The sequence below is a fragment of the Aedes aegypti genome, chromosome 1 (genome assembly GCF_002204515.2).
Source record: "Aedes aegypti strain LVP_AGWG chromosome 1, AaegL5.0 Primary Assembly, whole genome shotgun sequence".
NCBI classification, from domain to species: Eukaryota; Metazoa; Arthropoda; class Insecta; order Diptera; family Culicidae; genus Aedes; species Aedes aegypti.
This window is the reverse complement of record NC_035107.1, coordinates 184,676,781-184,695,262: the sequence shown is the minus strand read 5'-3', so window position 1 is coordinate 184,695,262 and position 18,482 is coordinate 184,676,781. Positions and strand designations below refer to the sequence as shown.

Genomic DNA, 18,482 nt, shown 5'->3' with positions numbered 1-18,482 from the left:
ATAATTTTATTACAGGCACGTTCTGTTTTTGATACGAGCATGGCGTAATTGGTGCGTAGCTAAATTCAACAATTTGCAAAATTGTGTTACCACCAATGTGTATTGGGGTGTTGAAATCAATGCGCATGCTCTAATCAATTACATTGTCTATTGTCGTGACACTGGTGCAACGTTCAATACTACATTGCTTCAAAGCCAAGCTTGTGAAGGGACATTTCGAGATGCTCGCGCCTTTTCGTCAACGGAATCAACTGTTGTAAATTTCACTATGCAAGGCTTTGAATCTCGATTAAATAAAATCCAGTTTAAAAGAAACGTTATGCACAGAAACCAGCACTCATTAAACTTACCTTCTTTAAGCAAAAAAGCAGACTCAAATGGTATTGAAATGCCGGCAAACGAAGAAATTATTGAAGCTGTTGAACAATCTCGTGCGGCTGTCCATGAGACTTTGGTTGATCTAGGAATTGATGCAAGCCAAATTTCATTCGAAAGTAGTGTCACTACCAAACACCTTAAGGAAAAACCAAGTCAAACATCTGACGATTTTGAGTTCATAACAGTGTCTGCGGAGTTTGAAGCACTCGAAAAGGAAAATTTCGACCCTGATGTACACGATGCGGATGAGTTGTTCCATAATATTGGAGAAGAAATAATGTTAAAGGACTCTCAAAACTATAAAAACGTTTTTAAGATCAAAAACCGCCAAAACAAGATTGTACATGTTAAGAAACGAACATTCTTGTGGATGTTGACGTCCGGGCTGCAAAAATGCTCCACGGATCGAAATTATCGCTTTATCGACAAACAAGATAAAAGCGACAATCCGAAATATGTGAACGAAATTTACGAAAATATTGTTGTTGGAGAGTATGTACTTCTTAAAGAGGATAGTGTGCTGACTGTTTTCAAAGTCTATGGCTTCAAATACTTAAAAGGAAAGAACTGTGCATATTCGGCATCAATAGCTCCTGTACGACCTCCTAATAATGTGGAACCAAGAGGTATTGGACTTCAAGGCTGTACATTTGATATTATAGAATGCGACGGAGAATATGTTCTAGATTTAGCAAGCAATAATGTCATTAAAGACATAAAGTACTATATGTCACATTTGCAAAAGCCTGCAGTATTGTCAGCGTTGTTATATTACTGTGAAGATTGCGTTACATACATAAAGAAATTTAAGTAGATCAGAGATTCCAACTACCAGAATGATCATGTATTGATGACTAATCGAATATTAAATAAATGTTCAAAACAAAATCGTAATACTCTATTCTTTATTCGTGATGTTCAATATTGCGTATATTGTCTTACAGAGCGATTATCACAGTTAATTGTCACCTCGGCAGTTTAACACTTCATTAACAAATCACAAACAAACAGACCGGGCTCCAGCCATATAACTAAACGCGCATATCGGTTTTGTTCATATTTTATATTTGGTCCCTACAGTGTCCATTCAATTTTGGCAATATACCCATAGTGCGTAAAACGAATTGTACTAAGCGTTTTACATAATTTATAGGTATTTGAGTTGAAAAGTGGAAAACGGTTCAACGAACCGTTGGAAATGGAATGGTGTCAACATTCGACCGACACACAAAGGTCCAGTTTTTTCAAAGAGTTGGCAAAAACCCGATTTAAACTTTGTTTCTAGCTGAAAAACGAAGTCAAACATTTATTTACCAAATCAGATAGCTAAGATTACCCTGAGAGAGAGAAGACAGCTTACTGACAGTTGGCTTGTTTGCTTGCGTTTTTTGACTTCTTTTTTTTAATTATTGGGTGGTGCACAACGGTCAGGTGAACTTATTTTGATTTAAACCATATTCTCTTCTTGTTCTTCACTATGAAAACGGATATGAATATAAAAAATTAATAGTAGTTTGCCAACACACATTTATTTTCTTGTATTTAACTTTTAAAATGTGAAATCATCGAAAAACTTCGAAATTTTAAATATGTTTGCTTGAACTTTGCCGGTTTTTCACGCTTTGCCCGTCGAATGTGCCAAATAATGAGGGAACAGTTTCTTTATACCGTAAAAATTGCTCCCTGCCTCTCCTCGCGGAGATGTTGCTCAAACGCGTTTTCAAAACTAAGGAATCAATTGCAGAAGATGTATCTTGCTTAAAAGTTATTTTTTGATAAAGTTGAAAGCCTTAAAATGTATGAAAAACAGCAATTTTGTAAGAATTTAGTTCAATGAAAACCAAAATATTGTGACGTTGCCCAAAATAAAGTCTTCGACCCTAAACCATGTATCTTCTTCTTCTTTCTGGCGTTACGTCCCCACTGGGACAGAGCCTGCTTCTCAGCTTAGTGTTCTTATGAGCACTTCCACAGTTATTAACTGAGAGCTTACTATGCCAATGATAATTTTTGTACGCAAGATACTCTATGCCCTGGGAAGTCGAGAAAATGTCCAACCCGAAAAGATCCTCGACCGGTGGGATTCGAACCCACGACCCTCAGCTTGGTCATGCTTAATAGCTGCGCGTTTATCGCTACGGCTGTCTGGGCCCCATAAACCATGTCTCAAAGCACTTATTATGACTGGAAAAAGTAAAACATGGAGAATACGGAAATTCTGCCATAATTGTTTAAAACTGGACCAATGTGCAGCACTTACAAATGCCTGATGCATGCTTATAAGCTCTAGCCACAATAAGTAGTTTTAGCATTGATACTTTCACGGCTATAATTTCGGTCGATAGTGTCTGTTTGTCTGTGAACGAGTTCTAAGAATATTTACTTACTGTTTAGTGACAATCAGCTGTTTATACTTTTGGTTTTGCTCGTTTCAGGCTAGATACCTATTACGCAACGGGAAAGTTCTGATCACTCCATGATGTTCTCCAACTGTGGGGAGTTGTGTGATGCGCACCACAGAGTATCATCTTGAAAAGCTGCACTTCTTCGGGAATACTATCCTGTTCTTTATCCGTCATATTTCTGCTGGTGCATTTCGCTCGGTGGCTCAATCTGCCGATTACAACAAACGTAATCAGATAGCTGAACATCCTACGATTTACGGCGATGTGACGCTGAAATACCGAACAGAATTGCTAGTCCCGGCAACTGGCTTGCATTCGGAAATCGGTAGTTTCTTTGGTACCGCGGGTGAATAGCTGCAACACCGAATGCTTCACACAAATCGATCCGGAGATGATTGATTCCGGCGGTAGTCAGCAGCATGAAAGTATATGGTAATCATCGCACGGCTGCAAAGAAACACAAAATTAACTACTAATAGCCTAAACAACACAATAATTTCTTACCTCCGGTTTTCGCAAGTTTCAAAAGACTAACAATTACACATTTTTGTACGGCCACAAGAATTTTTAAGTACACTTTACTGGTGCGCAACTGAAATCTGTAAGTTAGGAGCGCTGCTAAAAACAAAACAAATCGCTTGTTTTGTTTATGTCAATCAGGTTAGATTGAAAAGAGATGCGAGTAGTACGAAAAAAGATTTAAGATGCAAAGGCAGATGGAAGAGATGGGAACAGATAGTGAGGATGGGACTGGATGGAAAGTAAGAATGCACTGTACGAAAAAATTGTGGGATTAGTAAAAAACTGAGATAATCTGGATGTGTCGCCCCCCTCGCCATTATTCAACAATAATTAACTATGTATATGTTTATTTGTGACACTGGACTGTAAGTTGGGTAACCACTTTCATGTAACTATTGTTAAATTATTATTTATACTTCGATTATAATTAAAAATGTTATGATTAGTAACTTTTTCTGATATCAATAACGTCGCAGATGATGATCACTACATTTGGAAAAATTAAATTTTGATATTTTTAATCCAATGTGATTCGAACTTTACCCTCGTTGATACATTGCGTCACCATTACGTTCATTACGTTAATCCATCCATCGCATACACGTCTTGGATTTGATTTGAAAAACATTTGAATCATTTGAAAACAGCATAAAAAGACATGATACGTTTTGCTCGAATAAAAGCATACTCATATACTGTCATTCACATTGTTTATAAGTTTTACTAATCATGCTGGTCAACATTTTAAGTATTAGACACTGAAACTTTTGTACGATTTGTTTTTAATCAAATGTTCAATATTCTACTAAAATGATGGCTACAACCTATAGAAGCTTTTAATCAGTCAATTGTTAAACTTCTTATGTGTTGTAGAACAAAAGCTACTATATTTGCATTTTCGGAGGTTTATTCAGCTCTTATTCAAAACACAAACTGCAAGTGGAATAACAGCTTTTTTATAAGCGGAAATTAATATTATTCAATTAATGGTTCAACTAAAAATTTGTTCAGCAATGGTTGCAGCTATGCAGCTTGTATTAAGCACGTAAGTATCTTAAAAGCTACCAATTGTTCCTTGGGATATGTATATGCTTCATCGACCATGGGTCTGAATCGGATTGATACAATAAGATCATGATGCTGAATATCATTTCCCTATATGCACTCAATTCGCTGATAATCGACATTTTGTTGCGGTGTGCTAATCGGAGAAACCAGCTGTGCTTTGTTTTGATTCATTCAATCCCACGACGTCACTTCTTCCCATCCGTCTATGTGTCCTATGTAACAACAGAAGGAGGGGAAACGTTGAGCTGTATGTAGGACATTTTGCTCTCTCACTGATTCTCCCTCAATTTTTCCCCCTTATTTATGACGGTTTCGCCCACATGATCATGTGAGAGTTTCCCACTGCATGACGTGGTGGTGGTGACGGCTGTGTTGCAATCAGCACCAGCCGTCGGTTGAAACAAGAAATTGTGGTGGGGAATGATGACGATGACGACGCCGTCCATCTTGTTGTAGGAACTCGAGAAAGGAGCCCACGTCTAACAAATACATACAGCTTCTCCTCTCTTCGGTGATTGATCGCTCTGCAAATATGTGTGAGCAAGTCGCGCATGTACGTTGCTCGTGTTGCTGCCGGGAAGCATATTTATATGCTTGATCGACCATGCATCTGAATCAGATTGATACAATGACATCATGATGCTCAATCTTGTGCTCAATATCATTCCCCTATATGCACGCAATGCGCTAATAATATGAAAAGAGATGTTGCAGCTGATCCAATCCAGCGAAACGGTAAAACATGGTTTGGCAAAAAGACCAAAATACAGTTTTGTGTAACTCATTCTCTTTTTGTCACTTGAGCGTTTTCAATTTTGCGAGGCAGTGCGACTCTGAAAATATCGACTGAAATGATTGAGAAGCAGTTATTATGGCATTCTATGCATCTAAGTAGTGTCTCAGACACGCTTCTACAAATCATTCTACCTTTTAAACTCCATTCCAAAGCTTTATTCAGGAATGTCCAATGTAACATTAGAATCGTGTTTATTCATAAATGTTACATAGGACATGTGGTTGGTTCTCTGATCAAAGGTCCAATGTAACAATTGATTAAAAGCGATGCAGTTTTGAACATTGGTCATTTTGTTAAGCTTTGAATAGATTAATTTGTTGTTAATATATCAGAACGAGTGTTCTAGTGTGCTGCTAAGTGGTGCAACGCAAATGATTTGCAATGATAATCTCGATTTGTTTACATTTGTTACTTAGGACGTTTTGAAAAGTTACGCGAGAAATCTTCAAAGGTGATTTTAAAGAATATTCCGTAAGAAATAAAAAAAAAATCCAAAAGAAATTACGAAAGAATTCTTTTTGAAGGAATTTTTCGAAGAAACTTGTATCACATTGCTTGTATCATGATACAACTCCGTAGCAGTGTTGTGAAAAACTCAATTTCTCACAACTCACGCTTGAGGTTTTTCATGCGTGAGTTGTCAATCATGCAACCCAGCAGTCAAAAAATCATGGATGAGTTGGCTCACCTTTTTAACTCATTGTCTCGTATTTCCACAGTTTACTCACACACGGCAATAATTTCTTGTTAGTCTGGAAAAATTATGTTAATCCTTTCTAACGTAAACAACAACATTTGGGTTTCACGAGTTTTTGCCGGGTGTTGCGGCTGAATCATTTTTTACGGTTTGAGTTGATTGAGTTGATTTTGCATCAAAATCTCAAGCGTGAGATTTGCGAAGCGGATCTCTAATCAGGGTGTCTACTCGTTTATCAAAATGAAATTCCCTGATATTTCCAGGTTTTTTCTAGGTTCTATCAAATAATTCCAGGTGCAAGAAATACTCTTATTTAATATTGCTTAAACAAACTAATGACAAATTTTAAAGTGTTTTTAATTTAATAGCTATTTACTCTACTCTTTACATTTTTTAAAGCAATCTGGAGCTATTACAATATCCAATATTCTAATAATAAGGTGCTAAATATATCTAAGCTTAAATATTATTCAGTTGAATTGTATTTGATCATGATGATGTTTTCTATTTCGTTTGTAAATTCTCTGTTCGTCATTGTGAACTGCGTTGTCGTGCAAAAAGAGGATTATTCATTAATTTTCATGGCTTATTTGAACACCTGATATGCAAAATTAATTCTTTTTTTATAAGTGACAATATTTTAACATAAAAATTCCGTTTACCGATGTTTCGAGAGTTCTTAATTGAATAATTGTTACGAATTTTTTCATCAATAATTGTTTAATACCAGATTGTTTTTGCAAAATTGGATTTTTTTATATCAAATATTTTCCAATAATTTTAAAAATGGTTACAGTAATCAGTAGCAAAGAGTTTGATTCCTCATAGAATCAGATCAGACATTTTTCTGAGAATATTTCTAAAATTATTTCCAATTTTTCGTGACATTTTATTTTATTTTATTTTATTGATGTACAAGGGGGTCAGGGGCCAAGTCTCCAGCATAAGTTTTAAAACTTACACCTTCCATAATACACCGGGGTATAGGAGTTTGGGAAGTAGGCAACGCAACATCTTTGACCAGTAGGTTCTTTAAGTTTTGCTTCTACTCTAGACTTCTACTACACGAATGAATAAATCAGGGTCATGAAAGAGAACCTGAATTAATCATACATGTAGCGGTAGTGAAGTGTTTTGCCTAAGGATACTGGGAAGGTGGAAGTTTTGGTTGTGTACATGGTGCGCTGTGGAAAAATTTATGGTTAATGATAAATGAATTATGTTACCTTTATTCCATATAATGATTTGAGCAAGTATTGATATTTGATCTGGTTCAGACGTTCTACCGATTTATTCAGTAGTTAATTGTCATAACCTTGGAAATTCTCTTCTTTTTCGTCGCTGAAGCCTTCAAATTCCGTCATTTGAAGGTCATCTTCGCTGTCAGTGTCTAGAAAGCTGTCGTCTTCGTCATACTCCGATTCGATCATTTCCTGATATAATCGCTTGGTAGCGTCCTTAAACTTGAGCCTGTCGTTGGCGATGTCCTTCCAATACTGTAAAGAGCATCCACTTCTTTCTATGTCCTGTTTGGCACATGTTTTCCAGGTGTAGCACGGCCGTCCAACCTTCTTTTTACCCGGAATCTTGTAATTCAGGGCTTTCGTCAATACCCCATTTGGAGAGCTCCTGAACAGATGTCCCATGAAGTTTAGTCTATTAATCCGAATTTTATTGTTTATAGTGCGCCCCCCCAGTTCTTGTGGGGCAAGTGCTTGTGGCTGGGGCTCTTCTTCGAAATCTCCGCTGTAATCTACTTCGTCGTTTTGAGATTGTTCCGATTGGACATCATTTTCACGATCTGTTGGGACACTGAGTGCTTTCAGAGCGGTGAGTATGGTGTTCTCCATCCGTCTGAGGGAATTCCTGTTGCATTTAGTCAATGTCGCTACTTCCATGCTGTAGGACACGACTGGTGTAATCAGCGAGTGGTATAGTTGTTTAGTAGTGTTCCATTTTAGCGGATGTCTCCTGAGAAAGCTACCCAGGACGTAAAACGCTTTATAAGCCTTTTTTATGCGTTCTGGTGTCGTTTCCTTACGCGTTAGGCTGCTTGTAATATATGCCCCTAGGTGGCGTATTTTTGAGGTAACCTTTAGTGTGTATTTCCCGAACTGTTGGTCGTAATCCGGACCGCAGTTGTCCGAAATTTGTGGTATCCTGAATAGAACTTTAGATTTTGAGTGATTGATTTCCAATCCAATTGAGGCGAGGAGTGGTTCAAGCAACTCAATAATCTTTTCGATGTCTTCTGCCGATTCGCAGAGAAAGAGTAGGTCATCTGCGTATGCGAGAATAAACGGAAGAGCTACTTCAGTGATTTCATCTATATTGAGCTCCGGCAGAAACTCCTTTAGCGTCGATAGGACATGGTGCAACATTAGGATGAACAGGATCGGGCTTATCGGATATCCTTGTTTGATACCACGGTTCTTGTTCACTGATGGAGTTCGGTTACCAAACCATTGAAATTATTTCCAATTTTTCGTGACATTACGACAAATAAAACATTTTGTATTACTGTATGCAATTTCAATGATTTTCTCAAGCAATTTCATCAGAAATTATTTTAGGTATTCGCCCAAAGATTCAGATATAACTTCAAAGGTTTCTTTAGGTTAGATAGAATTTTAGAAGATTTTCTAGATTTTTGCTAAGATAACAAAAAAAAAAAACAAATCAATTGAATCTCTTGGTGTAAATAATAATTTTGTGAAGGAACTTCTTGAAAAACATCAGGCGAAGTACCTAAAAAATTGTGTAGGAATGATCGATGGATTTCTTGGCATAATTGCTGTAGTGTTATCTGGTGTGGTACATTTAATCACCTTTTGGAGATTCTCACAGATTTGCTGACTAATGTTTGAAAGAACTGCAGTTATCCTGTTTTCCAAGAAAATTTGTAGAGAAACTCAATAATTTACTCGGATAACACCTTGTGGAATTTTTGAAGTAATTCTTTACAGTAACCGTGTATGAAATAGCATAGCAATTCTTGTCGGGCTCCTTGGATAAAAATCCTTAAACGAATTTTATCAAAAACTCTGGAGTTGATATAGTCGGGTTTTTTTTGGAAGAAAGTATGTGGAAATCTTAGGAAGATTTTTTAGAGCAACAACTAGAGAATACTAGAGAAAGTGAAATAGGAAGTCCTAAGCTAGTCTTTGAAAAATTGTTCAATTAACCCATGAGAAAATTAATGGAGGTAGTAATGTTGAAGTGCTCAAGTGAAAAATACTGAAAGTAGTGATGCTAAAGCAAATTCTGGAGAAATACTTTAAGCATCCTTTGAAAAATTGCTAGAAGAATTGATAGAGGAATCTCTTGAAGAATTTCTGGAGAGAACCCTGTACTAGTACCTGAAAGTATTCCAGATGAAATCTCTGAAAAAATCACTAGGATAATTCATTATGATTTTCTCGAGAAATATGAGATGAAATTTTGCACTTCAAGCAAAATAAGGAAGAAAGGGACTTTAGAGACCCTTTCGAATAAAATAAAGACTGCAGAGACCTTTCATCACAAATAAAGCCTTGCATTGCAGAACAAGTTTCCAAAAACAAACCTGCTACCAATCCTACAAATGAGAATCCTTTACTGATCAAATATAAAGATATTAAAAAAAATAAATCATGTTTTGATAAGTCGATAAAATTTCATAATCAAAAAGATCCTCACTGAACAGTTGAAATAGTGATTTGAAAGCGGCACAGCCGAATTTTTTTCAATTCCAGATAACTTTCCAGCAAATAGTACAGCTAATGCTCGATAACTGGGTGCTATTTAACTGGGCTGCTTTTTAACTGGGTGCTCGCTAACTGGGCTGTAGCCCAGTTAAAAAACAGTTAAACGTCAGAAACTTTCACCATCCCGTAACTGACGAGGGGCGTGCAAATGCAAAATAAGGTTTCGGCATTATTTTTTTAATTGTAAATTTGTCTTTTTTCATTTAGATTTTAATTTTTTTTTTTTCAATTCAATGTGCAATATCCACCTCCTCTTTCGAAATCGTCGATAATTTCAACTTTTTCCACCAACGTAAGGGTTTTTTGTTTTCGTTTGCGGTTGGTGCCCGGTGGGATGTCCATTGCAGGAACGAAAACTGTTTAATTCACCTCAAAATTTACAAGACGGTACGATTAAAACGCGAATTCAATGACGGAATGACACGAACACGACGCGATTCCAAAACCGAATGACGCCAACCAAAACTTTGCATCTAAGTCCCCCTCGATTTTTATTTGAATGTGTGTGTGCGTTGGAATGGCAGTCCAGTTATCGAGCACTGCTCGCTAACTGGAAGGTTCTCTCAGCCCAGTTATCGAGCATAAGCTGTAGTTAGCTCTGGGTTTTGATGCCAAAATTCTTTGTCGCGAACATATTTTATCATAAATTACAGACTCAAAATAATTTCCCTGATTGTGATCACAATTCCCTGAGAATTCCAGGTTTTTTCCAGGTTGAATAAAATTCCCTGATAATTCCAGGTTTTTCCAGGTAGTAGACACCCTGCTAATGAGTTTGCTCTCACGGGAAAGCGTATTGATTGAGATTTTGAGTGTGAGTCTATCAACACTGCTCCGTAGTCTGAATAAGGCCGTAAGCGTTGTAACCATTCAGATCAGATAATGTTCTTGTAAAAAATTGGGATCTCCTCAGCAGATAGTGGGACCCAACGGGCTTTCGGAGTTAAATGTTCACAAGCAACGCATTCATTTTACAAAGAAACTTTTATTGCTATACGCCTATAATTGTACATCATCATCCTGTTGCCAACCGTCGTCATCCGAAAGGAACCGTCGTTTGGAAGCCGTATTCATGTAAGGCCGATAAACCCATTCGGTGTCCGCCGCGTCCAGCTCATCCAGCGTTCCCAACTTGATCTGGTACAGCTTCAGCATAAATCTGGGTCCCACCTCGGTCAGTACCATTTCCCGGTCCACCGTCTTGAACGTATGATGGCGGAAGCTAATGTAGTCATCGTGATTGGCAAATGTCATCACTCGCTTCGAATCCTCCTTGGGAACCGGAAACAAATACTTCAAAACGGACATTGTTCTCTCGGCAAGCTTGGTCTTAAAGTTGTGGAAGATCAAATGTGGTTTCTGCTCACTCATTGGTCCAATTTCGGGAATGTCGTGACGCATTACGACCCCTGACAGATTGAAGGAAGCCGTTGGTCCATAAGGAAGATGGCAGATTATAAGGTTATCTGGAACACCCCGATGTTCGTGAACCACTATGAAGTCCGTCACGTTATTCGCCCGGCAAGCGTGGATCAGCTGCTTCATTTCAAAGTTACCGCGATTCATTCGTTGTGCGTTTGGGAAGAGCAATCTCAATTCTTTGACGAATTGCTTTAGCTTTGCGGACGGATCTCGCGATGTGGTGATCATAATTTTTGGATCCTCGCAGCCAGCATATCGGTATTCGTCGTCCTGTGAATCGGCCGTATTGGCACCTCCACTGATTCCTCCGATTTCCGCCGCACGTTTTGGCCCTTCGTCGTTCCATTTGAGCTTGTCTTGCAGCATCAACGCATCCTTCTTCAGGTCGCCATGAATCGGCGTGTGATCTTCCAGAGACTTCTTGATTTTCGATTTTTTATCCTGCAGGGTTTTATGTTTACTCTCTACGGCTTTCCGGTAGAGGTACTCCCGGCGGAGACGGGCTTGCCTTCGAAGCATTGTTCCGATTTTACACTTTTTTTTAGTGAAAATTAACACAGAAATCGAAATCTAAACGCGGCACGTTTGGCAAACTTTGAAAACACGCTTTGTTGTTTTCCAAATTTTAATGACGTTTCTGATGACTGCAAACTGCCAAGGGGCTGCAAAATTGTGAATTTTACTTTGGCTGATGTAATTCAATATGACTAAACACTGTGACACATTTCTACTTAGCTACTGGATTAGACCAATGTGATGGATTTTACTAAGGTGGCGCAGATGATTGATGCGTGCCACTAGTCCTCTCTTTCATTCTCCCGCTGTTCTTATGCAGCGCAAATAGTGACGTCACTATTTGCGCTGCATAAGAACAGCGGGAGAATAAAAGAGAGGACTAGTGGTACGCATCAATCATCTGCGCCACCTTAGTAAAATCCAGGCTATCGACATGATGGAGACACCACCTTCTATGGTGACAGAGGGCTCGATTGGCTTGTCAGATAGATCGGGCCCGGGACATCCTGTCTACTGCAAATCGCTGCAGTTGATATAGGGCATGTCCATTGCCTGGTAAAATCCATCACATTGGGATTAGACTGCTCGCACGTAGGGTTGTCGCAAAATCTCAATTAATCGATTAGTTGGTAATCGATTACAGTCCAAGAATATCGATTATCGATAACGATTAATTGACTAGTATTTTTCGATTAATCGAATTAATCGACATTTTTTCTGTAAATATGAGTTCTTACTGCTATAAGGTACTCCGGAGTAGGCCAAAACGGGTGGGGCAAAATGAAATACTAAGTTTTAAACATGATGACAATAAGTGTTAGCAGGTTTTTCGTTCCTTAAAGTTGGTTTCATTTGTTAGCACAATGTTTCTGTAGTAAAATTTTAAATGATTACGAAATTTTACATTTCATGTAGGGAGACTTACGGCTTCGGCACCATTCGACTATTATCGGCAACCAAATTTCAAACGCCAAATACACAGTATTTTTCTATCAAAACACATCAGTGGAAACATTCAGATGATTCTTTGTTCTGCCCGCTTCCCGCTGGCGAGATTTCCGAGACTAAACAAACGATATCGCCGGAGATACCATCAATTCAAATGAGCACGCCTCAAAATGCGACTGATTTGGAGCTGCCGAAGTGATTCACCAGCAGTTGTTATGGGAAAGTTGCCGAGGAGAATGAGGCTGCCGACAATAGTCACACTGACAAGGGATGTTCGCAGCGTTGTAAAAACATTTCCAAAAGTATTTTGACAAGTCTGTCGGTGTGAATCGATAGAGGATTGAGCAACGCATAAATGTAAATAGACAAACACGGAATTTATCTGCTGATGTCCGAGAAAATTACAAAAGAAGCACGACATCGGCTTAAGCTGCCGAGAATACGTAAGTTCCCCTAATCCCAGCCGTTTCAACTTGCCCGAAATTTAATTAAAAAACAGTTTTAAAAATAGCTCCTAATAGGAAAAATTCTTGTGAATTCGGTTGGACATGCACGATAAAATTCTTTTAAAATTTAATAGAATTTATCCAATTTTCGAAGCATGAAGCTGAGGTTCATGGCTTAGTAAAATGTTTCTTCAAGTTATTTTTTTTTTTTTGAAATCAAGATGAATTTAAGTATACTATTTAGTAAATTAGTATTTCGTTGAACCAATGGCCTACACTTATAATTCTGAAGCTTATCCTTTCCTTTCCTATTGTTCATGATTTCCATTAAGGAAATGAAAAAAAAAACAAAGACTGATCCATTTATGCAGAACATACATGAACGAGAATAATAAGATTGAACTTCCATTGAAATTTGTGATATTCTTATTCATGGTAAATTGTAGGGAATAACTTAAAAAATTTGTAAAACAATTCGTATTTATCAGAACCACTAAAAATGTTTACGCAATTGTTACAAAATTCTAAGGATATTTTGAAATGAGTTTCTACACGATTCGTTCTTCAAGAAATTTTCATATCTAATATCTTAATACCGATATTCAGTTTTCTCAGGTAAGCTCTGTTTAGGCTACTTCAGAGTTTTCTACCTTCTCAATATTTGTTTCACAATTCTGCAAGGAGGAGAACGGTAAAGATAAATAGAATTTTTACTATTAATCTATGCGTTTGCTTTTTTTTTTACATTATAACCTAGCTATCCCGGTATACTCCACGTTTATGGGCGTTTATTCTACAAATTATAACACACAATTTCCTAAAGTTATCTATAAAGTTTATGGAATTTCCCCTCGCATGCGTCTGAGTTCTGGACAAATGCATCAGAGAAAAAAAATACAAATCCGTTGACCCGCGCTCATGTCAACTCTTGACTAGGACTACATATTTGTCACTTTCGACATTTTTGACAATTTCGAGTTAATACCGTGGAGAGTCATCAAACGATAAACACTTACGATCAACTTACTGAAATCTGTGAGATTGTTCTAGAAAATTCGATAAAAATACCAATTTGTTTGCCAATTGTAATCGCATAACAGTAAAAAAAATTATACATGAGCCTCGTAATGTTGTAGCAATGAAATTTCTATCAGAATTATTTTCTGACTATTCTCCCAATATGCAATATTGTCTATACAAAATGTCAATCTCAAGTAAGCACTTTTGAGTTCATGATAATTTAAAAAAAAAATACTTTCTTCCCATACTCAGTGCCGTATTTTGGCTTCGAGGGCCCGGGTCAGATCACAAAAATCAGCACGTTTTGGGATTCCACAATCCAATTTGAATTTGAGTTTTAAACGAGATGATCGGTCCAAACACACGAGGGGCCTAAAATCAAAGTGGTGTCAGACATTGTCGTTTGTATATAAATTTAAAAAATCGACTGTTTTTTAGCTTTCCAAAATGTTTTAAGGTGATTTTTGCGACCAAAGAGAAAAATATAATCATTCGTAGGAGATTGGCTCGTTTTTTAGCTTCAACATAATTTGTATAAAGTGAAGAATTGCTGAATATCTTCAAAGTCGTTTTCTCCAAAGCTCCTTTTGATTCTATTTAGTACAAGCTTCCAATTCTCTTGAGTTACCGTATTCTCTAAAAAATAAAGTATTTACAGTACTAGCAAAAATATAGTATACGAGGCTGATTGACCTGAAATTTGAACAACATGTTAAAAATAACTTCAATAAGATTTCAAAATAAATCATCATATTCTGTAAAGAAGTTTTTAAACTCCACCCATTTTGACAAAAATGTAAAAATTTTATTTCTTAAATATTTTGAAAACAGAAAACATGTCTTTTGCTAAATGCCCACATTTAAAAAATATTCATCTTTGAAAATTTTGTTACTTTTCTCAAAATAGTATTTTTAAAAGCTTACAAAATCTTGAAAAGAAAATGATAAATTTCCTATGAATCAAATTCCAAGTTTTTTATGAAATGTAATTCAATTTTCAGGTCAATCGGTTCATTAGAAGCTGTTATACAGTTCCCTAAACTTGACCGTTTTTGTATGAAAATCGGTCTTCATGTACTTTATTGTTGGCAGTACTGTGTATTCTATTAATTATATTAAAATTTTACACAGTAAATTTAAGCCTTTACTGAATTCAAAGAAAACTTCATCAACAATGGAATATAAAATAGATAAATATTAAAAAATAATGACTACCGCGTCACAAAATAATTTCCCTTAACTTCCCTAGTTTTTGTTAGAATTGCAAATATGTTAAAATTTTAATGTTCTGATAGGAACCGGATAAACTCTTTGAATGAAGAGCAGTGCTTTACAGGTTTAGCCGAATTTTTAGGATCCTGCAAAAACGTTAAGCGCTTTTTAAATTCAAATATTTTTTTAATACTAACTACAGAAGAATCAAATTTTGGCTTAATATTCATGATTTTTTTGTAATATATTGAAGAATAATAATTGACCAATCCATACTATATTAGGTAAAGAAAAAATAAATAACTTTAGTATTGGAAAGTTGACTATAGAATGAATGGCTTTAGAAAGAACGTTAGATTTCTTTGTCCGAATGTCTAAAGAGAAAATATTGTAAGGTATTTCAAAATGTTTTTTTGTTCTTTATTTTGATTCCTCGGGGCCCCCTTCATCGGAGGGCGCGGGGCATTTGCCCCCTTGGCAACCCCCCCCCCCCAAATCCGGGCCTGCATACTACCATAAAATCCATACTTGGTGTTCCATTTATTTAATGCCTACTTTTGTCGAATGTTACAAATATGCAGTTATGGGCAGCTAGGACTGGAACTTTTAAGTTCTTTCCTGAAAAAAAGACACCAAACTGGAACCAGGAAAAAAAACAATGAGAAACCAAACAAAAGTTAAGAAAACAAAGAGAAACTTACCAGGAAATAGAGGATATAAGATCGATGTATAAGAATAAGAAGAAGAAGAGATCGATTAACCATAAGATCTGACCAGAAATTTCTATGAAGTTTTTTTTAGATTATTGTTTTATTATTTTCTCGTGACATTACCATAAGTGTTACTTTTCGTATTACAGTATGCATTATGTCATGATTCTCACTAGGAATTTCATCTGAATATAATTAAAATTTCCCAGTCTATTTTCTAAGTATGTCACCAGAGAAACGTCAAGGATGTTTTTCAGAAATTATTAGTGTATGAAAAACTGAATTAAGTACTATACCATTTAATTCCACTAGCGTTTGTACCCTTTGACAGATACGCGTATTCCGACCTCAACTGTAACGCCGTCTTCAGTGTCATGTACTAGACTCGACTTGGAAATTGTTGGATTATTTTACGAAATAAATCTGGGGGTAAATTCTAAAGAGAATTTTAATGACGTAAGCTACACACACGGAAAATAGTCACATTGAATGGTACGAGGCGACCTTAACATGACATATGTAAACACAGCTTTGATATTTTTTTGTTATGCATAACAAATTTTAATTGTTTCCCTGTGTACGACGCTTCGTATTGGTATACTAGCTCGCTTTAAATTATTTGGAAAAGAAATACAATTTTTTGATGTGCAGTTTTTTTTAATTAACAGGAAATCGTAGCTAGACGGTAGTTTAAAAATAAATTTCTTGATACTTTTGACCCGTGAAAATGTCCAGGCAAAACTGCTGGAGAGATCTTCAAGGAAAATTCCTGAGGAAATGTTGGATAAATTTCTAGAATTTAATCCTTTAAGAATTCATTTAAAAATTTTAATAAAAAAAAGCAGAATTCTTGGAGTAAGACCTGGATACTTCCCCTTTTCCTCAGGAAACCTGGATATTTTTTTTGTTGGTCCTTTGTTAAGGTTATGTATTAAACAAAAGGTTATGTATTAAACAAAAATTTCACATCATGCATTGAAGGCGAAAATGGCCATTGGCTTTGAAACAATTGCAGCAGGAATTCTACCAGAGACTCTTTTAGGAATTCCACCAGGGATGCTACCGACAGGATTTTTTTAGGGATTTCTCCCGTAATTTCACCATCATTCGTGCTTCCAAAGATTTCTCCATGTATTTGTCCCAGATATTTCCCTCAGGCTCCTCCAGGATTTTTTACGGTAATTTCTCCCAGAATTTTTCTCAAGATTCCTCACGGAATTCCCTTGAAAAAATTCTCACAAGGATTCTTTCAGGGAGTTCTCTAGAAAATTTCATGAGATTCTTCCAGCAAAACTACCAAGGAATCCACATGAAACCCCTCCAGAGATGCCTTCATGAATACTTCAAGAAATTTTGCTTCAGAAATTCTCAGTAGATTTTTTCAGTTTTTTCCTTCGCGATTTTTTTTTTCAAAAAGTCTGCCAAAGATTCCACTAGGCATTTTGTGTCAAAGGTTTCTTAACCCCTATACGAGCAGTTTCAATATTTTGCCATGAGGAAATATTGAAATCGCTATAACTTTTTTGTTCCTCAATAGGGAAAGTGTACCGGTATTCGCCACCCCGGATTATATACTGTTTTACGATATATATGGTTGCCAATTGTATAGTGCTCGCTAAATTGCTTTAAGATGATACGGAAACATTCTTGGAAACCGCAAAAATTTCTCAGAAAATAATAGAAAAAAATCATTTTCCTTAAAATTTTTGCTCCTTTGCACCTATTTTTCGCCATGGTGTTCCTGATTCGCCACCCTCCATAAGAAATCAACGTAGGTGGCGAATTCAGGAACCGAGATTAAAATCGTGGCGAATACTGGTGCAAGTGGTCCAGTATTCGCCACCCCCATTTTAATACAAAAACAAAGTTTCTGATAAGTTTTTATATTTTCCCTGCTGAGCATGGATTGAAAGCTTTCGTTTGATGTATTGACAATAACCAAAGGTCGTTTGATTTATTTATAAACAATATTTTTCCTAAGGGTGGCCAAAACTGGTACGCTTCCCCTATATTTGCACCACCACAAGTTCTCAAAAATCTCTTCATTTTAATAATCTGTATTTGTTTTGATCATTGGTCATCTGGATCCGGAGATATTCCAAAATTCTTTAGGGGACCGACGCGTAGCCAATTACCCACGTTATATCTTTACAGATTTTTCTCATGTTCTATTATTGGCTTTTCAAAACTATACTTTGACGAGAGTCTGTTGTGAAAAAATGAAACAAAACGGTGCAACCGTTTTTTGAGTAATAAGCTTTTATGCTTTTGGTACAACTGCGGCCGTAACAAGATCTTGAAAACTTAAAAAACATAATATTGTAGTTTTGGACTAATCGAAGGGAACTCAACCGATTTGAATGATTTTTTCAGTGAAGCTCTTTATTACCTGACACTGTATAGCTAGCATTTGTTTTATAAATCGACTAAAAACAAAATAGCGGCCTAAGAAATTCCCCCAAGAAATACCGGATTATATTCAAAACTAGATAACCAATGGTCAATACCGACACAAAATCCAAAAATAGAAAAGTTTGTTGAGAATATGTGAAAAAGGTGCAAAAATATCGAGAACCAAAACAGTTATCGCAATTTG

At 36.5% G+C, this 18,482-nt stretch overlaps 2 protein-coding genes and 1 long non-coding RNA gene across 6 annotated transcripts in view; 1 reads left to right on the top strand and 2 right to left on the bottom strand.

The window, feature by feature from the left end:
* Positions 1-18,482, top strand: part of LOC5567407 (NADPH-dependent diflavin oxidoreductase 1) — a 39,004-nt gene that overhangs the window by 12,873 nt on the left and 7,649 nt on the right. For 2 of the 4 annotated variants that reach the window (XR_002502654.1, XM_021854939.1), the window contains one exon: positions 16-1,266. The exons of the other annotated variants lie outside the window; for them this stretch is intronic. Coding sequence is in view for 1 of the 2 variants with exons in the window: in XM_021854939.1 (XP_021710631.1) it covers positions 16-1,192 (1,177 nt within the window). In the remaining variant the exon portion in view is untranslated. Of the gene's footprint in view, positions 1-15; positions 1,267-18,482 lie in introns of those variants that run through there. 4 annotated transcript variants of the gene reach the window in all.
* On the bottom strand, positions 2,763-3,655 carry LOC110679633. Its single transcript, XR_002502661.1, has 3 exons — positions 3,288-3,655; positions 3,063-3,230; positions 2,763-2,991 (listed from the first exon to the last, which is right to left on the bottom strand). It is a non-coding gene; the product is annotated as an uncharacterized LOC110679633 (long non-coding RNA).
* Positions 10,578-11,664, bottom strand: LOC5567405 (U3 small nucleolar ribonucleoprotein protein IMP4). Its single transcript, XM_001657368.2, has one exon. The coding sequence runs from the start codon at positions 11,551-11,553 to the stop codon at positions 10,612-10,614; it is 942 nt and encodes a 313-aa protein (XP_001657418.1). The 5' UTR covers positions 11,554-11,664; the 3' UTR covers positions 10,578-10,611.

What these genes read in the sequence shown, in the direction of transcription:
- LOC5567405 (XM_001657368.2), bottom strand. Translation starts at nt 11,553, where the DNA reads ATGCTTCGAAGGCAAGCCCGTCTCCGCCGGGAGTACCTCTACCGGAAA.